Below are 19,525 nucleotides of genomic sequence, written 5' to 3'. Positions count from 1 at the left end.
GTGTGTGTGTGTGTGTGTGTGTGTGTGTGTGTGTGTGTGTGTGTGTGTGTTTCACAAAATTTAAAACTGGCCTAAGAGCAGGAGAGAGATTAGACAATTTTGAGATTTAAAAAAAAAAAAAAAACAGGATTGTTGGGGAGAGCCACGTTTGGGCGTCCCTTGCCTCGGTGACTTTGGAGGCTGTGTGTGGAAAAGGATAGCACAGCAGCTGGAGAAAGCTCGGGTCCTTGAATGAGTATATGGCTCATAGAGCACTCTCTCCTTTCCCGCAGGCTGAATTTGGTGCTGATGAGAGGGGGAAAAATACACTTTTATTGCACAAAGCCGCTAAAGTTTGGGGGATATTACGGAATATCCCCCAGTACTCATTAGAAACACATGCAGCTGTTCAACCCTTTTTGGACTCCTAGAAATCGGCCTATTTATCCTTAGGATGTTCCCCGGGGTTGACTTCTTCTATGCATTCCTTATCTCAGAACTTTAACAGGAGAGCATGTGAGAATCCGATGACCTAATGGTTGTGTACGTGAATCTCAGCACACAAAATGAGGCACAGCTCGAAGGAAACCTGACAGACATGTGATCTCTCTGAAGCGTGCCCGTGACCCAGATCCGCCTCCACAGCAGCCTGCAGGGTCCCAGCTTCAGTCTTTTGAACTAAGATCTTTCTCCTTGATCTAGAGTCTAACTCCTACCTTCTTTATCTCCCTCTTCCTCCTGAGGGGTCATTATGTAAATCCAGAGTTTGTAAATACTGGTTTGTGTAATAAAACGTGTTCATAGATGGTTATGCCCCAATCCCCATGCACCCCACCTCATCCTGTATTCTATAAAATTCAAAAAGGAAGAGTTAAACCGGGCCTCCATTTGGTATTCAACTCCATTTTTCCCTTAAATAGCCTATAAAATGCGAATTGACCTGTAAACTGACACTAAGGATAATTTTTTTTTTCCTCTGGTCACTTTTAGCTTAGATTTCTTGTCTGAGCTTTTTTTTACAAAACCGACTAACCAGCAGTGAGAACTCGGGGAGTAATTACAAAGTCTGTAGTTTTCCTTTCAGATGTAAATGTTTATATTTTAAGAGTCCTCGGGGGGGACAAAGGAATATTAACATTTAATATAGCACTCTTCGTGTTTATCCATACAGGAAATGTGGGCATCCCCTGGAGGATCCTGGGATTGCTCACAGGAAAACAATCTGAATTGTTAGAATTCTCGAGGGTTCCCTTCTTCCATGGCTGCTGGTCTCAGGAGTACATAGCTGGGCTCCCAGCTCCTGAGCATCCATCTTCTTCTTTTCTAAGTTTTTTATATCCCAAGGAGCCACAGAAAAGCTGTCCCTAAAGACCACTGAATACAACCCTCTCTCCGACTCCTGAGGCCTACCGCCAGATCAAAGCTGAAGACCAGGCAGCCAGGAAAGTCAGGGTCCCCCCCACTCCCGCAGCTCGGCTTTCTTCTTCAGGCCTCCATTCTTTTATATGTCCTGGGGCATTCATCTACCCTTGTGTCTTTATGTATATGCCTGAGGAAAATCAAGCCATGGATGACATAATTCGTGTGAGCCTGTTTGAGTCTGAATCCATCTGAATCTGAATATGGGACCAGTTCTGTTGACAAGGAAAGCACTTGGAGTCAAAATCTCCATTTTCCCAGTTTCCAGAAGAAAACTCTCTGATCCAGGGTCTCGTATAAGGCACATGTCTCTTTGGGCTATATACACAGATGATGCAGCTTTCCATAAGCCCACAGCCCTAAGGAGAAGGTATAAGGTATTCCTAGCAGGGAGAAAACTAACTTTCTCTCCTCGTGGCTTCTAAATCCTTCAGGAACAAAGATTGGGCCTGGCTAGTTACATAGTCAGTGGCCCAAAACAAAATCAGAAACACAACAAAACATATCCACATATAGATACCAGACTCAGGAAAAAAAAAAAAACAGACTTTGAAAAGGTAAGTGGATAGGCTGGAGAGATGACTTAGCAGATAAATGCACTTGTTGCTCTTGCAGAGGACATAGGTTTAGCTTCCAACACTTACATGGTGGCTCGCAACTGGCCTGTAACTCCACTTCTAGGAGATCTGAGGCCTTCTCCTAACTTCCTCAGGCACCAGGCATGTGGTTGCGTACATGCAGGAAAAGCACTCATACACATAAAATAAAATATTTTTATTTTTATACACATAAAACATTTTTGAAGAAACATGGAGAGTGAGTGTTCCGTTACTTACAGACCTTCATCTGTCATACATCCATTCTCCACCAAGGAGTCCATCGATCCATCCACCTACACACCCATCCATACATTTCCTCATCGGTCTATCCACCGTCTATCTATCCATTCACCCACCCCTCCATCAGACCATCTACTCACCCGCTTACCTATTTACCTACACGTCCATCTGCCCACCTATCTTTCTATCCACCCACATACCCATCCACCCATCCATCCACACTTTTATCTATTCAACCCTCCCACCCATCCACTCATCCGCCCACCTGCCCATCCAAGGAAGCGGCTGAACTAAACCCCTTGTCCGATCAGTTCTGCGCTCATTAATAGGGGTACACAGAGAGGTGGAAGCCTGGAAGCAGAAGCCAGAGGTAGGAAGAGGAGTCTAGATGACCTTCTCGAAAGACTCTGAAACACACTGCTAGAAAATTGGGCGAGATTAACTGTGAACTGCCTCTGCACAGTCTAAGACTGAGAAACCACTTGCTCATCATAGAGAGGAGAGAACCTCCAGGCTTCCTAGAGAGACCCGGAAGCAGCTTTAAGATCCAGTCTGACAGCTTTTGCTCCAGAGCGGGATCAGCAAGGCACCAGAGGCTCTCTCGTCTTGCTTCTACAAGTCACGCTGTCGTCTGCCTCTGTGAGTGGACCAGGGTCGCAGGGGCTGTCGTCACCACGGGGTCCTTATTCTGGGATGGTAGGGCAGTCCTAAACGCACTTCGGCGGGCTTGTGACAAGCCGGCTGAGGGTGAAAGGAGTTAAAGGTGACCACTGAGGGTAACAGGTGGCATTTGAGAATGACAAGTAGTGGGTGATGGTGATAGCTGGTAGTTAAGGGTGACCAAGGACAGCTAAGGATGATTGATAGTTGCTGAAGATGACGGATGGTTCTTGAGGGTGACAAGAGACATCTATGAACTCCGGTTGTAAGTATCACCAGATTGGATAAGTCTAATTGCTGCCGCCTCAGAACCGTGCTTAAGTATCAACGGTATACCTTTAAAACTCCTTGCCTGTACTAAACAACAAGCGTACATACCACGGCTGCTGTGATTTGCATCGTAAGGAAGGAGGAGGCAAGGTTAAAAAGTTGTCCAGGGTCACACAAGTAGCTGATGGTAGATCTAAGTCCAGGACCCATATTTCATGATTCCCAATATAAGAATTTTAATGCTGTGTCACACCCCCCAGCCTCATGGAAATAGATAAGGAAGCTCCTCCTTCGCCTTCCTGAGCCATTGCAGAATGCGCTGGTTGTGAAATCGTATACAATCCAGATCAATGTGCACTCTGTACCTATTGCTTCAGGCCACAGACTCTGCCCAGCCCTCTGGGACTGCTATGGAAGGGACATTCGTGATGGAGTCAGATGTCCCTTGGCCTAGTGGATACATGGAACACCTATGGGACTTAAGAGTTGTTGATCGTTCTGTCTCTGGGCCTCAGTTTATTCACTTGCAGAATGGGACCTACTGATTAGCACTGTCCCTTTAGGGCAGTGATGAGCACTTTAGTGACATAGTTTATGAACATGTTGTAATGCAGTGCCTGACACTTATGAAATGGCAGGAGACACCACCGTGGTAGAACGGGGTGGCAGACGTGCTGACTTCGAGACAGGAGGCACAGTAACAGAGAGGACAGACGGGGGCAGTTTGAGAAGCTGTGGCACGCTCATCCATCCAGATCACTAGTCTCTAGTGCACCAGGTACTCTTTGTCCCCGAAGACGGTTCTAGAGAAGGAGTCTACATCCACATAGAGTTCCCATGGTAATTTGAAGAACAGATTGGTAATGGTGACTATAAAATGTTTGCGGGGATGAGAAGATGGCTCGGCCCTTGCCATAAAGTGTTTGTTGTGCAAGCATGAGATGGATGCTGGCTATAATGGCATGTATGTGAAATCTTAGCCCTGGGAAGGTGGGAGTCAGATGGATCCCTAGGGCTCACTGGCTAGCTAGCTGAGCCAAATCAATAAATCCAGGCAGTGAGAGACCCTGTCTCAAAACTAACTAACTAACTAACTAACTAGCTAACAACAACAACAAATGGTTGGGCCTGGAAAGAGGTGGCTCAGCCTCCAGAGGACCTGGATTCAGTTCCCAAAACCTATATTCAGTGGTTCAACTCCAGATGCAGGGGGTCTAATGTCCCGGGTCTGGCTCTGGTGGACACCTGTACATACACAGCATACACAAACACATAAATTGTTTGAAAAGATAAAATAAAAAAGTGAAGAAGGGGAGGAGGAGGAGGAAGAAGAAGAAAAGAAAAAGGAAGAGGAAGAAGGAGAAGGAGAAAGAAGAGGAGGAAGAGAAGGAGGAGGAGGAGAAGGAGAAGAGGAGGAGGAGGAGGAGGAGGAGGAGGAGGAGGAGGAGGAGAAGGAACAGCAGCAGCTAAGGAGGAGCAGCTAAGGGTAAGCTCTGAAACAACACTGTCTCTAACGTGATAAGCACTCACTCGGTGACATAATTTATAAACAAGTTGTAACGCACTGCCTGACACATTAAGGGCTTAGGAAGTTGTAGAAGACACCACTAAGGCAGGATGGAGTGGGCTTGCATGCTTACTTCAAGATGGAAGGAGGCACTCAAGTAGCAGAGAGGTCGACGACTATTTGAAATACAAATACAGGAAGAAGACAAGCCACTCCATTTCATTCCGTTATTGTCAGCACGGTAAAAGAATTGCAAGTGCCTTTTGTGTAATAGATCTCTAGGTGAAGGGAGAGTGTGGTTGGGCAGGAAGACCTGACCCATATAAGGTGATGACAGCTTCACTGTAGCTCAGAATGAACTTGAACTGGTGAAATCTCCTGTCTCTGGCTCCCCAGCGCTGGCATGGCAGGTAGATGTTTTATCTGTATGAAAGCATGGATCGTTTCGTTTTGTTGGGGTGAGGGGGTGTTGCTGTTGTTGTTGTTTTTAGCATACTGACTTTGAACTCTCTAGCTGGAATCTCCTGTCTGTAGCTCCTGAGAACGGGGATTTCAGGTTTGCACTGCTATGCCCCGTTTATGCATTGCTGGAGAAGAGAATCTGGAGCTCCGTACTAGATGATAAGCCTCTACCTATGAGCTTCATCTCCAGCCCAGTTGCTGTTGTTAGCCTGGTTTTTTGTTTGTTTTGGGGGTTTTATTTTGTTTTGTTCTGGTTTTTGGCATGCAAGGCAACTTAGCTCGGTGGTAGAGTATTTGTCTAGCACACAAGGCCCTCGATTCCCTCTCCCAGCACTACAAAAACAAAATAGCTAGCCATTAGGACCTCTTAAACTTTTTCTGCTTTAGTTGGTGTTGGCCAAATGCTAATTGTGCCTCCACATCTGCACTGAGGTGAGGCGCCAGAGGGCAAGCGGCATCGTGGCTTTGAACCACGGGGCTGGAAGAACAGTGTGCATAATCTCCGGTTTTTATTGCTGATCCTTAGATTTAATTAGGTCTCTGTAAAAGGAAAACACTCCAGGTCCTCCAGGTCATATTTCTTCACTCTCTACCTCCAACTCCCTGTGAGATGGCAACTGTTACCCTCGCTTTACCTTAGCGTTATCAGGAGGTCAGGCAGATTGGAAACTTCTCTCTTTCTGCCTCCCGTTCCATAATTAAGATTCCTTTTCTTTAATCATGTGCTTAACTGTTAACCTGTTCCTAAGAAAATGACAGCTCGGGTCGGATGCTGCCTCCCCCATCCCAACAGAAAAGCAATTACTGAGCAAAGCTACGGTTTTTGGAAGAGCTTCCAAGCAGTTGCAGTGATACAGTGTGGCCCCAGGAGGAGTCAGATGGAAACTAAGTAATAAAACAGAAGTCCTAAGCATCAGGAGGATAGAGAGATGCTGTACACTCTTTCTCCTCCTGGCTTATTTCTCAAGGAGATTTCCTGGGTTTTCTATGGACTGTTTTTGCTAAGATCAATCTCTCTCTCTCTCTCTCTCTCTCTCTCTCTCTCTCTCTCTCTCTCTCTCTGTCCCCCACCCCCATCCCTTGCCCTTCTCCTTCTCATCTGTGTGTGTGTATGTGTGTATGTGTGTGTGTTTGTGTGTGTGCACAAGGGCACGTGTGCATATGGAAACCAGAAGGAGTCCGGTATCCACTACTCTCTACCCTCTTATTTTGAGGCAGAGCCTTTTACTGAATGTGAAGTTCTCTTTTTCAGTTAGACCGGCTGGCCACTGAGCACCCAGGATCAGTCTGTCTCTTGTCCCGATACTGGGCTTACAGACACATGCAGACATGCCTGGCTTTGGGGTGGGTGCTGGGGATCTGAATTTGAAACTCAGGTTTTCTCACTTGCATAGCAAAGTCCTTACTTCTAGCCCCTCCCCCTCTCTGTTTTTTAATGTTCTTATTATTGTTATGGGTGAGGCCGCTCCCTAGAACCCCACTTTGTGGCTCCTGACTTCAGAACTTTCTAGGGCTGGAGGGAAAGCTTTGTTTCCAATGATGTTTGTCTTGCTAAATTGCCAATGCTTTTAACCTTTCTATTTTGGCCCTCCCATAGATCAATTCATCAGGTTCTTGCCTCAGATCTCTCTGGAACTAGCTGGAAGGTAACAAGGGGTAACATCAATAGACCTGGCAAGTTTCTGAGTTTGCTTGTGACTGGACATTCCTGACACTTGGCCTTCTGGCTGAACTGGAATGTGTGGTTATAAAAGCAAAGATCAATTCCAATCAATTCCAAATATTTCTCTGTCACAAGGTTTTAATTAGCCTTACCCATGCTTGGGCCCCTTTCAGTGGTATTCTATGGGGATATTTAAAATAGTTTGAACTCTGTTATCTGGCATCTCGTTAGTCATGATGTGTGTGTGTCCTGTCCTTGGGTGTCATTCTTCAAGTACCAGTCACATTGGTTTTTTTTAAGGCAGGATCTCTTAACCGGGATCAGTTAGGCTAGGCTGACTGACAATCGAGCCCCATAGATCTTCTCTGCACCTCCCTAGCCCTGGAATCACAGGTACATGCCATGACGCCCAACTATTTTTTTACATGAGATCCAGATATAAACTGGGATTCTTGTGCTTGCTAGGCTAGCACATTACTGACTGAGCATCTCCCCAGCCCCCATAGTCACAGCTCTTCTTCCAAGGTGGGTCATTTCCAGCATCCCTCCGTCAGAACCATCACCTTCCTCCAGCTTCTCCTATGTGCTACCTGGCGAGGCCTCAATGCCTTTCCATCAAATCTCCTTGGTCCCAGCTGAGCATGCTGGCCCTTAGCCCTTACCAACACCCCTCCAATGTAGCCCCTTGTCACCTCTTGCCTGGACTCTGTCCCAAGCCTCTTCCTTTCCTCAGTGGAAGTCCACTCTTGATCAGAAAGCATGGATACCCTGCTATAAACCAACCAGAGTCTCCGGTTACCTACAGAATGGAGTGAAGACTCCTTAGAAGGATACGAGGCTATTTCTATGCCAATTCCAACTAGCCTCATTCTCCAAGTATATCTGGACATGACAGCCTTGGGTTACATCCCAGCTATCCCAGCTACATGGAGCCCCACGTCACTTGTCTAGCATAGCCTCCCCTACGACACTTCAACCTCTTTGTGATGTGCCCAGAGCCTGTACAAACTCTCTACTTCATGTGAGTCTTCCTGAATCCTGTGGTCCAAAGTCAGCTCTGAGCTTCCCCTTCCAGGACATGACCCCTGACCCCTGACCGGGGTCAGAGTCAGCCCCCCCCCCCTTCTGTCTTCCTGCAACACTCTGCTCGTATCTCTTGGAAAGGTAATTTTGTTTCGCTGTTGATTATGTGCGATGATTTGTACTTCATTGTCCAACGTGCTTTAGGCTCCATCCCACCTATGGATGGCACCATGGTAAGGATGTGGCTGACCCTTTGGGAGCGGTACCCAGAGGGAGGAAGTTAGGTCATTGAGAGTCTATCCTTTATAGCCTCTTCCTCTCTCGCTTTGGTTTTCATCCACCATGGGGTGAGCCTCTGCTCTCATTCACCATGGGGTGAGCCTCTGCTCTCCCCAGCACGATGCTTTGGCTCATCACAGGCTGCAGAACAACAGAGCCAGCTGGCCTCAGATGTACACTCCTGCAACTGTGAGCCAAAATCCAGCTCTCCTCCTGTGAAGTCTCAGGTACTTGTCTTGTTCCTCAGATGTCAGCAGAAGTCTGTCCCCATAATGAGTGCCACAGAGCCAGCACCCTGTGTCACTGAGCCTGGCATCCGTCCCATTCTGTAACTCAACACCCTTCAGGAAGTTAAGTTAAAAATGGTAACGTTAACCAGCATGGATGGCAATGCCTGTTCGATACCTCAGGGCCCTGCTCGCTGTGTCTGTCACAGTCTTACTAAACTGGGTATGTTTTGTGTGGATAAGATTCATCCAGAGTTTAGCAAGTATTTCTTGGGAATCTGTCAGTTTCTGGGTTCAGTGAAGGAATGCCCCTGTAGGAAAGGGAAGGACCCCTTTTCCTTGGAATTTTCATTCTAGGGAAAGAGACACAACTTAAAGACACACAGTTAGTCATGGGGCTTGCCTTGAAGAAGGCAGAGCAGCTGTAGGGTGAGGAGAGCTGAGGTAGAGTGAGCTGAGGCCTCTCTGAGGAAAACCTTACTCCTGAGGAAGCTACCTAGATCATGAGGTCCAGACCTAGAGGAGCCATGGGTCACACTGTGCTAAGAACAGGATATACCAATGAGCCTGGCATGTTGCAAGGAGGAAGCCACATGGCTCAAGCAGGGAGTGTGGATGGTAGAAGAGTGGGTGGTTGAGACAGGTCATAGGGTAAAGGTCAGAGGTCTGGAAATACCAGTTCAGAGTCCCCCAGCATGAGGGACATTTGCTTTCATGGCCACTCCAGTTCCAAAGGAGAGCATTCTGTTTTCAGAAAACAGGACTGGGATGTGAAGCACATGCCTTGCATGTGTGAGGGCTGTGTTCAAACCCAAGCAATGCAAAAGATAAGATGGCTCAGAGATTGGGAGCACTGGCTGCTCCTCCAGAGGACCAGAGTCTATTCCTAGCCCCTACACAGAAGCTCACAACTGTCTGCAACTCCTATTTAAGGGCATTTGATGTCTTCGGACCCCCTCTGGTACTTCATGCCCATGTATACATGAATACATAAGAACACAAAGAAACCAATACGTGCATATATGTATGTGCACAGACACATATAGTGTTCTAAGGTCAGCATTTGATATATTAAAGAGGTCCTCATGTCCTGGTCGTCACTGATTTTCTTGTAGCATAATGACGGCACTTGCTTCATGGGACCCAGCTGCCATCCTCCATGCCATTTTACCCAGTTTTCTCAATGGTTTTTGCTCCCATTCCGAGTAGCCTCAAACCCCTGAGACTGTGGGTGAGCCTTATCTACAGCTGCGACTGTTTGTGAGTGATCCAGTTGGCCTCACTGGCTAGAGATACACTGCACAGATTTCTAGAACCTGTTGATCTCTGTTACCCTGAGTCTCAAGAGCTCCAGCCATGGCTGTATTAGGAAATTTTGAATGAATACACGTCAGAGCTTGAAAGAAAGGATCCAAGAAATGGCATTTGTGGGACAATCATACCATGCTGGGGGTTGGGGGAATCTTGTCTACATTATTCTGTATTATTTTATAAACTTGTCCACAGCAGCTCAACTTTTTGGATGACCCCACAGGCTCAGAGCAATGTTATTGATCCAAAGTTACACAACTAAAAAAGAATCCAGATGCCTGTTCTCTTTCCCCAAAGTCCCTGTTTCAGTGTTTAAGAGTATGGGTTCCTGGTATCGGCTATCCGTTGGGAATGCATGGGAGAGTTATTTATTCTCGGCTAAGAAACAGGGTGATGGCGGTGCTTTTTTGGTAGCTCATGGGGCACATAAAGTGCCCAGTGAGCTGTGTGACACTCGTGGTGAGTACCGCAGCACGTCTGGCCTCTCTCTCTCTCTGCTGTACACTGCTGCTTTTCTAGAAGCACACAGCTTACAGTAAAGTAAGTTTCGAGAAAGTAAAGTGTCCCAGACAAGCTCACAAAACCATCTCAAGGCTGATCCGCCTGCCTCGTTCCCCTAGCCGTTCCCTACATCCTTGAGTTCCCACTGTTCTTATCTTGGCTGGTGCACTCGGACTGACGTCACATGGCTCTTCGCACATGCACCCTTCTTCCAGTGCTGCCCCACCCCATGCTGCACTACAAGCACCCAGATCTTATGCTTCCTTGTTCAAAACAGAGTCACCACAGGTGGTTGGGAAGGGGCGGTGGTTGAGTTCTTTGTTACCGTGTACCTCTGGGTCCATTTCTCTGCTGTGTAGAACAAGTTCTCTAGCCGGTTTCTGTTTGTTACATTCTTGAGAGAAGGTAGTGCTGGAGTCTTGAGATGAGAGAGTCAGCAAATGAGGGAGACAGAAGCAAGACACCCACCCCCAGCCCCACCCCATCAAATGCTCGGAGTACTCTCCCTTGAAGCACTCACAAGGTATCTAGGGTGAAGGGCATGATTTACTACAGAAAGGAATTTTTCTCCCTGTTTTTAAGTATGGAGTTAACAATCACAAAGCACACTGCAGATGCTGGAAGCTTCTACCGAGTTCTATCTTGGGTTTTCTGGTGCACGAGAGAAAACCTTCTCGCAACCCGTTTCAAAGTGATTCTTCCTAAAGGCCCTCATCGGTTCCAGAAATCAACAGTGATGCCTCATGTCCAAAAAGAACTTCGTAGTTTCAAGAGCACCCACACACTCTTTATTTATTTATTTAACCCTTCACATTAACTTTGTCGGGTAGGCAAGGAAGGCAAGTCTATGTTTATATTACCCAAGAAGGAATCGGAAGCCAAGGAGTAAGGGGGTGTGGCTAATGTGGCAGGAATCGGAAGCCAAGGAATGAGGGGGTGTGGCTAAAATGGCAGACCTGTGACTGGAAGCACGTGTCTCAGAGTATTTCGTGCACTAAACGTATTCTGTTGTTTGGGTTGGGTTTCTCGGTGCTGGCCACAGGACCAGAGATTCACACAAGCTGAGTACATGTGCTATCACTGAGTAGCAGGCCAGCCACATTTCTCTTGTTCGCAAAGGCGAAGCATGCTTATACAGGGTCGTAATGTTGTGGCATTCTCCTGCAGGTCCAGTTGTCCCTTCGCTGTCTCGTATGGACGCCCCAAGGTTCCCAGAGGAAACCGTCCTCATTACTGGAGGAGGAGGATATTTTGGCTTCCGGTCAGTTCATCTACAAAATACCCTCATGGAATTCTTCTATTGGATAGTTTTCGACTCTCACGTTTATACACGCTTATATACATGTACATGTTTATATAGTTCCAAAACAAAAGTGAGCTATGGTGATCTCTCCTCAGGCTTGAAATTTGAAAAAAAAAAATATTTACTCCACTTCAAGAAACTTTATTTTTGAAACCTGTAAGTTGGGGCCTGGTGACTATTCATGTCACCAAAGATAGTATTCTTAAAGACAACTGTATTCATTTTTTTTCTTTCTCATTATTGTGACCAAATAAATATCTAATATGAACCAATTTAAGGAGCAAACGTATAGCGGGACTCATGGTTTAAAGGAATACAGTCCCTCACGAGGGCAAGGCATGGCAGCAGGATGTGAGGCAAGTAACTGCTCACAGTGCCCCTGAAATGAGAAAGTAGAAAAGCAACTGCGAGGTGGGTCTGTCTATCAAATCCCAAGGTCAACCTCTGGCAGCTCACTTTCTCCAACAAAACATAGCCACCAGCTGGGAACCAACTGCTTAACGACCTGAGCCTGTGGGAGACGGTCCATATTTAAATCACAGTAGGCAGTCTGTCACAGAGTTGTTGTGATTCCCGTTGTCGAAGGGAACGTTGTTTTTTTTTTTTTTCCCAAAATCTAAATAAGACCTGTAGAGATGAATACATAGGTAAGTGGCTCTGGATGAGTTAACTTGACTCAGGTGAGCCTACCTTGTTGGCAAGTCATTTCCTACACTTTCCTTAGACACCACCGAAGGGTCACCTGACCTAACCCTGATCTTTCTCACCTCAGCCTCGGCTGCACTCTGAACCAGAAAGGAATCCATGTGATCCTGTTTGACATCAGCGAACCATCCCAGAACCTTCCAGAGGGAATCACATTCGTCCGTGGAGATATCCGCTGCCTCTCTGACCTGGCGGCGGCTTTCCAGGATGCTGACATCACGTGCGTGTTCCACATCGCCTCTTACGGCATGTCTGGGAGGGAGCAACTGAACAAAACCCGGATCGAAGAGGTCAACGTGGGTGGCACAGAGAACATCCTCCAGGCCTGCCTGGAGAGAGGAGTGCCCAGCTTAGTCTACACGAGCACATTCAATGTCATCTTCGGAGGTCAAGTCATCAGAAACGGGGATGAGTCCCTGCCTTACCTGCCTCTTCACCTGCACCCGGATCACTACTCCAGGACCAAATCCATCGCAGAGAAGAAGATCCTGGAAGCCAACGGCTTGGCCTTCAAGCAAGGCAACGGTATACTCAGAACCTGCGCGATAAGGCCAGCTGGTATCTATGGGGCCGGAGAGCAAAGGCACCTTCCCAGGATAGTGAGTTACATTGAGAGGGGCCTGTTCAGATTTGTGTACGGGGACCCTCAGAGCCTGGTAGACTTTGTCCACGTAGATAACCTGGCGAAGGCACACATTCTGGCCTCTGAGGCTCTGAAAGCCGATAAAGGCCATGTTGCCTCTGGGCAGCCCTACTTCATCTCAGACGGTAGACCTGTAAATAACTTTGAGTTCTTTAGGCCACTGGTTGAGGGCCTGGGCTACACATTCCCATCCACCCGCCTGCCTCTAACCCTCATCTACTACTTTGCTTTCCTGGTAGAGATAGCCCACTTCATTGTGGGCAAGCTCTACAACTTCCAGCCCTTCCTCACCCGCACTGAGGTTTATAAAACTGGCGTCACACATTACTTCAGCTTAGAGAAAGCCAAGAGAGAGCTAGGCTACCAGCCTCAGCCATTTGACCTGCAGGACGTGGTAGAGTGGTTTAAAGCCCAAGGTCATGGCAGAAGGTCTGGAGGTCAAGACTCAGAGTTTATTCTGTGGGATGGAATTCTGGTCCTCCTCTTGGCACTTTCTCTTCTTGTGTGGATCCCTCCTTCCACAATCCTGTCCATATGAAGAGAAAAACTATCCACAGGAGTTGAACCTCACTTCCTGGGATGGTTTTCAAGGATGCAGGTTTTGGAAGATGTGTCACATTATCTGGTAACCATTCCTGGGTCTTCAAATTACTTCTTAACAATGGGTCTTTAAACTTCATGACCAGGGATGGGCTACCTTCTTGTGAGTCGTTGATCAGGGAGACTCCTGAGGCCTCCAAACCAGTATTGGTTGTTGCCAGTGCTCTTGGTTGTCCACCGGAGCTAAATAGTAAGACTCTATTGCCTAAGGTACCATACACCTTAACTGAAGCACATAAAGATATCCAGCTGGAACTGAACTGGAAGCTTCCTCTCTGCTTACTAGATTTCATAGTTCCAGAAGGGTCTATACAGGCTGCTGGAAGAAAACAGTCTTATTTAGCTGTGGACCCTGCAAACAGCACTACCAATACTGGGCAAGGTGTACCCTCTAGTGCAACAGTGGCATGTCTGTTAGGGGAGTAACCAACTACTTCAGAATTGGATTGGAGGCTGGTCCCAGGGGAGGGAGTTTGTTCCTGGTGCTGTAAACCTGGCCAAAAGCTTGTGGATAGTGAGGTCATAGGCCAAGTGTGACCTATTGCTGTTATTTTGCTGGATCCGGAAGCCGTACCCGCAAACTGCTCTCTAACTTCTTATGTTTATGTCTGTAGATTAGTGCTACTCTCAGCTGTGATCAGAGACGCTTCTCCCTGCAGTGGGCACCAGTTACACTTCGGAGGTTCATAACTGGTCAAAGCACTGAGTGTTGAGTATTCGTCCATAGGCAGGACTCCCTCAAAGCCTCACAGGACTTTGTAGCAAAGTGGGTGGAAAGGATGCAAAAGCAGGAGGAAGCGGGGCAGGTGTTAGGGAGACAGTCTCCTGAGAATGACATGACTACTGTCCTCATGACCTAACGGTAGCTGTGAGATAGTACTAGACTCTATACGATAGGATCTGTCACCATTCTGCCATGGGAAGGAGAGAGGCTCGTGGTATCCACTCCTCCCTGAAAAGCTGAAGGTGGTTGGTGGTTTCTGGGGAAGAGGAGACACTTTCTCTAGTGGTTCAGTTACTTACTCCTAAGTTGCTCCATGTTCCTGTAAGTAAATTTAATGAAACTCTTTGGGACACGGACACACAAACACACACACACGGTTTAGAAAGGAATCTAGTTGGGAAGAGATTAGGAATGGGACAAAAGAGGGTGTGGGGGTGAATCTGATCAAACTACATTATATACATGTTCGAAAATGTCATAGTGAAACTCTTATATACTTAACCCATGCTAATAAAAAAGGAAAAATGAATTCTTGGATTAAATATTCACTGCTTTCCTGTCTCAACTGACCCTGTTGGGACACAAGAAGACACAAAGGTACATTGGAAGTTTGGTATCTGTGTCCTTGAACCCTAGTCAAATGTAGCAGGAAGTCACTCTGAAGCCAGGAAAGGGTGTAAGCTGGGTTAGGAACTCTGGCTCGGATGTCTCAGGAGCCGAAGAGGAACCCTCATACACTGCGTGTTCACCTCATACACTGTGTGTGTACAAAACAGTGAAATTCAGACTGATATGGAATAGCCCCCACTGAGGCTTGGATCTTATCCCTAGCAGACCAATCTCAGGGAGCAGTGACTACTCCAGGGAGGAGCTAGCTATGCATAGCATAGGGTTTTAGGATCCTCTAAAACCTCTGCCCCTGGTGGTACAAGGGCATCCCACCTGTGCGACCATGGGTCATACTGATGTTAAAGCAGAGAGACAGCCTGCTGCATAGGACCCTTCTGAAGATTAAATTAGCCATTTACAGCACACACAACATGCACATACATGCACACACACACACACGTGGACATACACATATGTGGGAAAAAAGGGGCCGCAGTGGAGTCCGGGGCTTTCCACACGGTGGGTCCCACATACAGGAGAAAGTCTAAGGTTCCAGAGGCTGGGGGCTTTGGTGACTGCAGGTCCCCATGACACAAGGGAGTCCTTGCTTCCAAAAGGGTTTATTTTCATGGTGGATGGTGGATAGATCTGGATGTACCCCCCCCCACCCCGAATCTCAGGGCAGACCTGAGTTAAATAGAGAAAGGGGGAGGTTCTGGGAGGAATGCTTAATTTGCTCCGCCCTCTGGCCTTCATTAGTATGTAAATCCCTAGGGCCTGAGGCCTGTAGTCACTCTACCTGTGCACTTTGGGAGGGGCTGTAATGGCCTACATGAGACAAGACTGTGTGTCAGGACTCTGGGTTCTGGGGATGTGGCCGAACACCTGCCGTTTCTCCCTTGGAGTCTCGGGGTTCCAGGCCCATGCCCAGCCATTAACCAAGATACCCTTACATAGTCCCACACACATACATGCACATGCACACACACACATGCACACACACACATGCACACACACACATGCACACAGGCACATATACATACATAACCACATGCACACGCAGGCACATATACATACATACACACACATGCACACACAGGCACATACACACACATGTACACACATGTACACACACATGCACATACACACACAGGCACACACATACATGCACACACATGCACACACACATACATGCACATACACACACAGGCACACACAGGCATACACACACACATGAACGCATGTCACCATTGTTACCAGTATTGTCACCATACACTTTTTCTGAAGTGTCTCTTCCTGGGAGCATTCTCTTTGGAGGGTCTAGTGGTGCTGAAGTTTCTGGAATGTCTTTGAATATCCCCCAGGAGCCCTCAGCAGTGTGTACTTTGTGAAATCCCACTGTAGCTCCCCTGCAGCGCTGCTTGCTGGGGAGAGTGTGGGCTCTGAAGGAAGCTTCCAGTGAGGAACAGTGGCAGCATTGTCTGGCCACCCAATGAACTGCTGTGGAAGATGCTTATATTGCACAGTTACCAAGGAACCAGAGGAGGAAGAAGAAAGTCTTTACTGCTCAGAAGTTTCATCTGCAGGAAGATAGAAGTAAAGGATGCTGGGATGATTGCAGTGGATGGTACACAGAGTGATTCTGGGAGAATCTGAGAATCTTAATAGCTCATGGTCCCTGTTGGATCATGAATACTTTGGGGATGTCCTGAACTTGATGCCACAAGACACACATCATCAACGTCTGTTTAGAAGGCTTGGTTGTCTATGTCTGGGAAATGGAACTGGCCACACCGGCCCTTTCTGTGAAGTCGTCCATCTCACGGTGTTTGTTGAACATAAAGGATGAAGTGTTGGGGGTGCTCTTACCCACGGAACCTACCCCGTAAATAGGAGGGCTGCATTGCTCTTAGAATGGTATGTTTGTAGTCTGTCTCTGGGCTCTCTGAGGAAGGTGGCTCCTCTATCAACTAGGCTTTCAGGGTAGGAGCACCACAAGATGTCCATGTGAGAGGATTTCTGACACACAAGCCAAGTACTGCTGTCATTGAGCACTACCGTGGGCACCTCAGAATATGTTCTCAGCAGCATCTCGTTTAGAGCTTCCGAGTGGCCCAGCACGTGACACAGGAGAAGGTCTCATTTACATGTCATGGGGGCATCTCTATATGACTTCTGAACATTGTCATGATGTAGCTTCTGGCGTCCCCAAAACAGGTAATCCAGGAGGGTGAGGTGGGTCTTAAGAGTCACAAACTGTCACACCCCCGCCCCAGTAGTAGTACAGGTCAGTCTTCTCCCATGGGGGAGAGGAGTGGCTAGGATGTATTGGGAACAATCATGGAGTTTGGGCTATGACCCCCACCACATCAGTGATGTTCTAGGATCTGTAACCTGTATCTGCAACTCCAGTGCTTGGCCTGCTTCCTGCTTGTTCCAGACACTTCTTTGCATTTCATGTTCCTTCAGTGGACCTGACAGTGCTCATTACAAATGTAATTATTCTGAACGCTGTGTTTCCCCTTAGTCTTGTTGTCCTTCATTCCATTAGACAAAAGTGTCACCCACAGATCTCTGTGAGATGAATACTCTACTAGAACAGCTGCCCAGACCACTGAGGGACCATGCCCAAAGTTCCTATAAATTGTGTCATCTGAAAGGGCCCACCCACAAGGTCCACGGTATTAAAATATCTCTCAACCATAAACTCAATCACACACCGTAATTTCCACAACAAAGTGTTAATGTTAATGTCCATGTGAGACATTAACTGGTCAAACTGCTTAGCTCTATTCTGTGAATACGACCGTGAGGGTCATACAAGGTCATGGGCACCAGATGGCAGAGGTTATGGGAAGCCAGGGTTAGCCTACCACAGATCTGGTGGGCTGTGTGTTTTCTCCCTCCTCCTAGGGGTAAATACACGTCTGGTACATAATTTACTGTCTCCAACCTTCATAAATAGCCCATCATGGTACAATCATGTGTGTTAGCTAAGTCAAGACTAGGAAAGACCTAGAAGGTAACTGGAGACATTTTACACGGGATAATGGTGACAACTGAAAATCCTGTGGAGTGCTCAGGAAAGTGGGAGGCGATACGGATGGACTACAGAGTGACCGGCAATCTCCCCACAGATAGGCCGAAGGCTGACCGCATCTTTGAGTGTGTGTGTTCCGGTTTACTGATGCATCAGACGCACGCCTATGGAGTCAGAAGCTAACCTTTTGTGTCGTTCATCAGAAACTATCCACCTTGTTTCTTGAGACAGGGTCTCTTTCTTACAAGCTTACAATTCACCAGGCAGGCTGGACTAGCTGGCACCCTTTGTAACAAGTAACCTGGCACTTCCATGGGTATTAGCACCGCATCCAGGCCTGACCAATCAGAAGGCTGCTTGTAGTCATCTGACCAAGAAGAGCCATTCAGCATCCTCTCAATCTTCCCCAGCACCTGGTCCCCAAGGCTCCATGGATGCCAGAGATAAGCCCTCCCTGCTTAGGTTGTTCCACTGGAAGGGCACGTGGTTAGTGCTAGCATAGTTCTCCCTCCCAGGAGAGAGAGGCCTAAACTCAGTTGATGGTGTCTGGGCTCCTGAGTCACTCGAAGTTGGGGAAGAGAAGAGCCTTCTCAGCCACCTAACTTCAACAAATCCATCCACAAGCATCTAAGCCATGAGCCGCAGCGTTTCTGCGTGGGACTTTTAAAGTTAGGTTTCCCAGGCACCAAAAAAGGTCCTGTCTTAGTGTCTCCGTGGTTTCTAAGCACCTGGGCCCAGGTGAGCACATGTGTGCCCTACGTTACCCTAGTTTCCTCTGCATCCTCTTCCTGACAGAAGGGGACAATTTGATAACATCTGCGGAACTGAACATTCTCTTGAGGTTTTCTTCCAGAAGTGGTTGTTTCTTAGCTTTCAATCGCGTTTGAGTTGTGTTAAGCAAATCACATGGATTTGGCCAATTAAACAGTCTAGCTCTCTTGTTCTATAAGAAAATAAACAAAATGTCCTCTTCCTCGTAACACAGACACCCTATCAGGGCAGGAAACAGGCCTGTTCTGTGTACTGGAACACAGCCTCTGGATCATATGTGCAGTAAACTCTACTGAGCAGGTGGGTGCATTGACAGCCAGCTAGTCTCCCCTCTCTGAGATCGCCACTAATGGCCTATGCCTGTGACTCTTAACCCTACCCAGTAAAGACACTCGAGGTCCGGTTTAAAATGCAGGCTCGGGGATGTCTACAAAACGGCAGGTGAATGAGCTCTGAAATTGTTCCTTTTCTCGTGAGAACCTAAAAAAATGAGGGTGAGATGATTAGGAAGAGTGACGTCAGAAAGCTTTATGTGTACTTTACCGCCGTAAGACAGATTTGTGTTGGTTGGGATGCTGCCCCCAGGTGCCGGTGCCCGTGTGTGTGGCGGTCTAATTATGCGTAGGCCACTGGAAGTACCACTATTAGGAGGTGTGGCAGTATTGGAGGAGGTATGGTCTTGTTACAGGAAGTGTGTCACTGTGGGGGTGGGCTTTTAAGTTCCTATGCTCAGGCTCCTCCCAATGCAGAAGAGAGCCTCCTCTCGGCTGCCTGTGGAAGCCAGTCTCTCCTGATCACCTTCAGATCAAATTACAGAACTCTCGGCTCCTCCAGCACCATGCCTACCTGGATACTGCCACACTTTCCACTATGATAATGCACTGAAAGTCTGAACCTGTAAGCCAGCCCCAATTAAATGTTGTCCTTTAGAAGAGTTGCCTTGGTTAGGGTGTGTTTTCACAGCACTAAAACCCAAACTAAGACAGTGTG

At 47.4% G+C, this 19,525-nt stretch overlaps 1 protein-coding gene across 4 annotated transcripts; it reads left to right on the top strand.

Annotated features, from left to right (window-relative positions):
* Positions 1-2,791: 2,791 nt before the first annotated feature.
* On the top strand, positions 2,792-14,644 carry Sdr42e1 (short chain dehydrogenase/reductase family 42E, member 1). 4 transcript variants are annotated; one of them, XM_028753434.1, is made up of 5 exons: positions 5,061-5,084; positions 6,734-6,782; positions 8,242-8,328; positions 11,308-11,401; positions 12,216-14,644. In XM_028753434.1, the coding sequence occupies exons 4-5, from the start codon at positions 11,334-11,336 to the stop codon at positions 13,327-13,329; spliced, it is 1,182 nt and encodes a 393-aa protein (XP_028609267.1). In that variant the 5' UTR covers positions 5,061-5,084; positions 6,734-6,782; positions 8,242-8,328; positions 11,308-11,333; the 3' UTR covers positions 13,330-14,644. The 4 variants fall into 4 exon arrangements, with proteins under 4 accessions (XP_028609276.1, XP_028609280.1, XP_028609264.1 ...); XM_028753443.1 differs by lacking the exons at positions 5,061-5,084; positions 6,734-6,782; positions 8,242-8,328 and adding an exon at positions 2,792-2,876; XM_028753447.1 differs by lacking the exons at positions 5,061-5,084; positions 6,734-6,782; positions 8,242-8,328 and adding an exon at positions 4,634-4,653.
* Positions 14,645-19,525: the final 4,881 nt, after the last annotated feature.

The sequence above is a fragment of the Grammomys surdaster genome, unplaced genomic scaffold (assembly GCF_004785775.1).
Source record: "Grammomys surdaster isolate TR1022 unplaced genomic scaffold, NIH_TR_1.0 128, whole genome shotgun sequence".
NCBI lineage: Eukaryota > Metazoa > Chordata > Mammalia > Rodentia > Muridae > Grammomys > Grammomys surdaster.
This window is presented reverse-complemented; position numbering and strand designations above follow the sequence as displayed.

Bases quoted from the DNA above. Each gene is read 5' to 3' on its own strand.
- Sdr42e1 (XM_028753431.1), top strand. The intron at 11,402-12,215 runs GTCAGTTCATCT...TTCTCACCTCAG, and splicing joins GGAGGATATTTTGGCTTCCG to CCTCGGCTGCACTCTGAACC.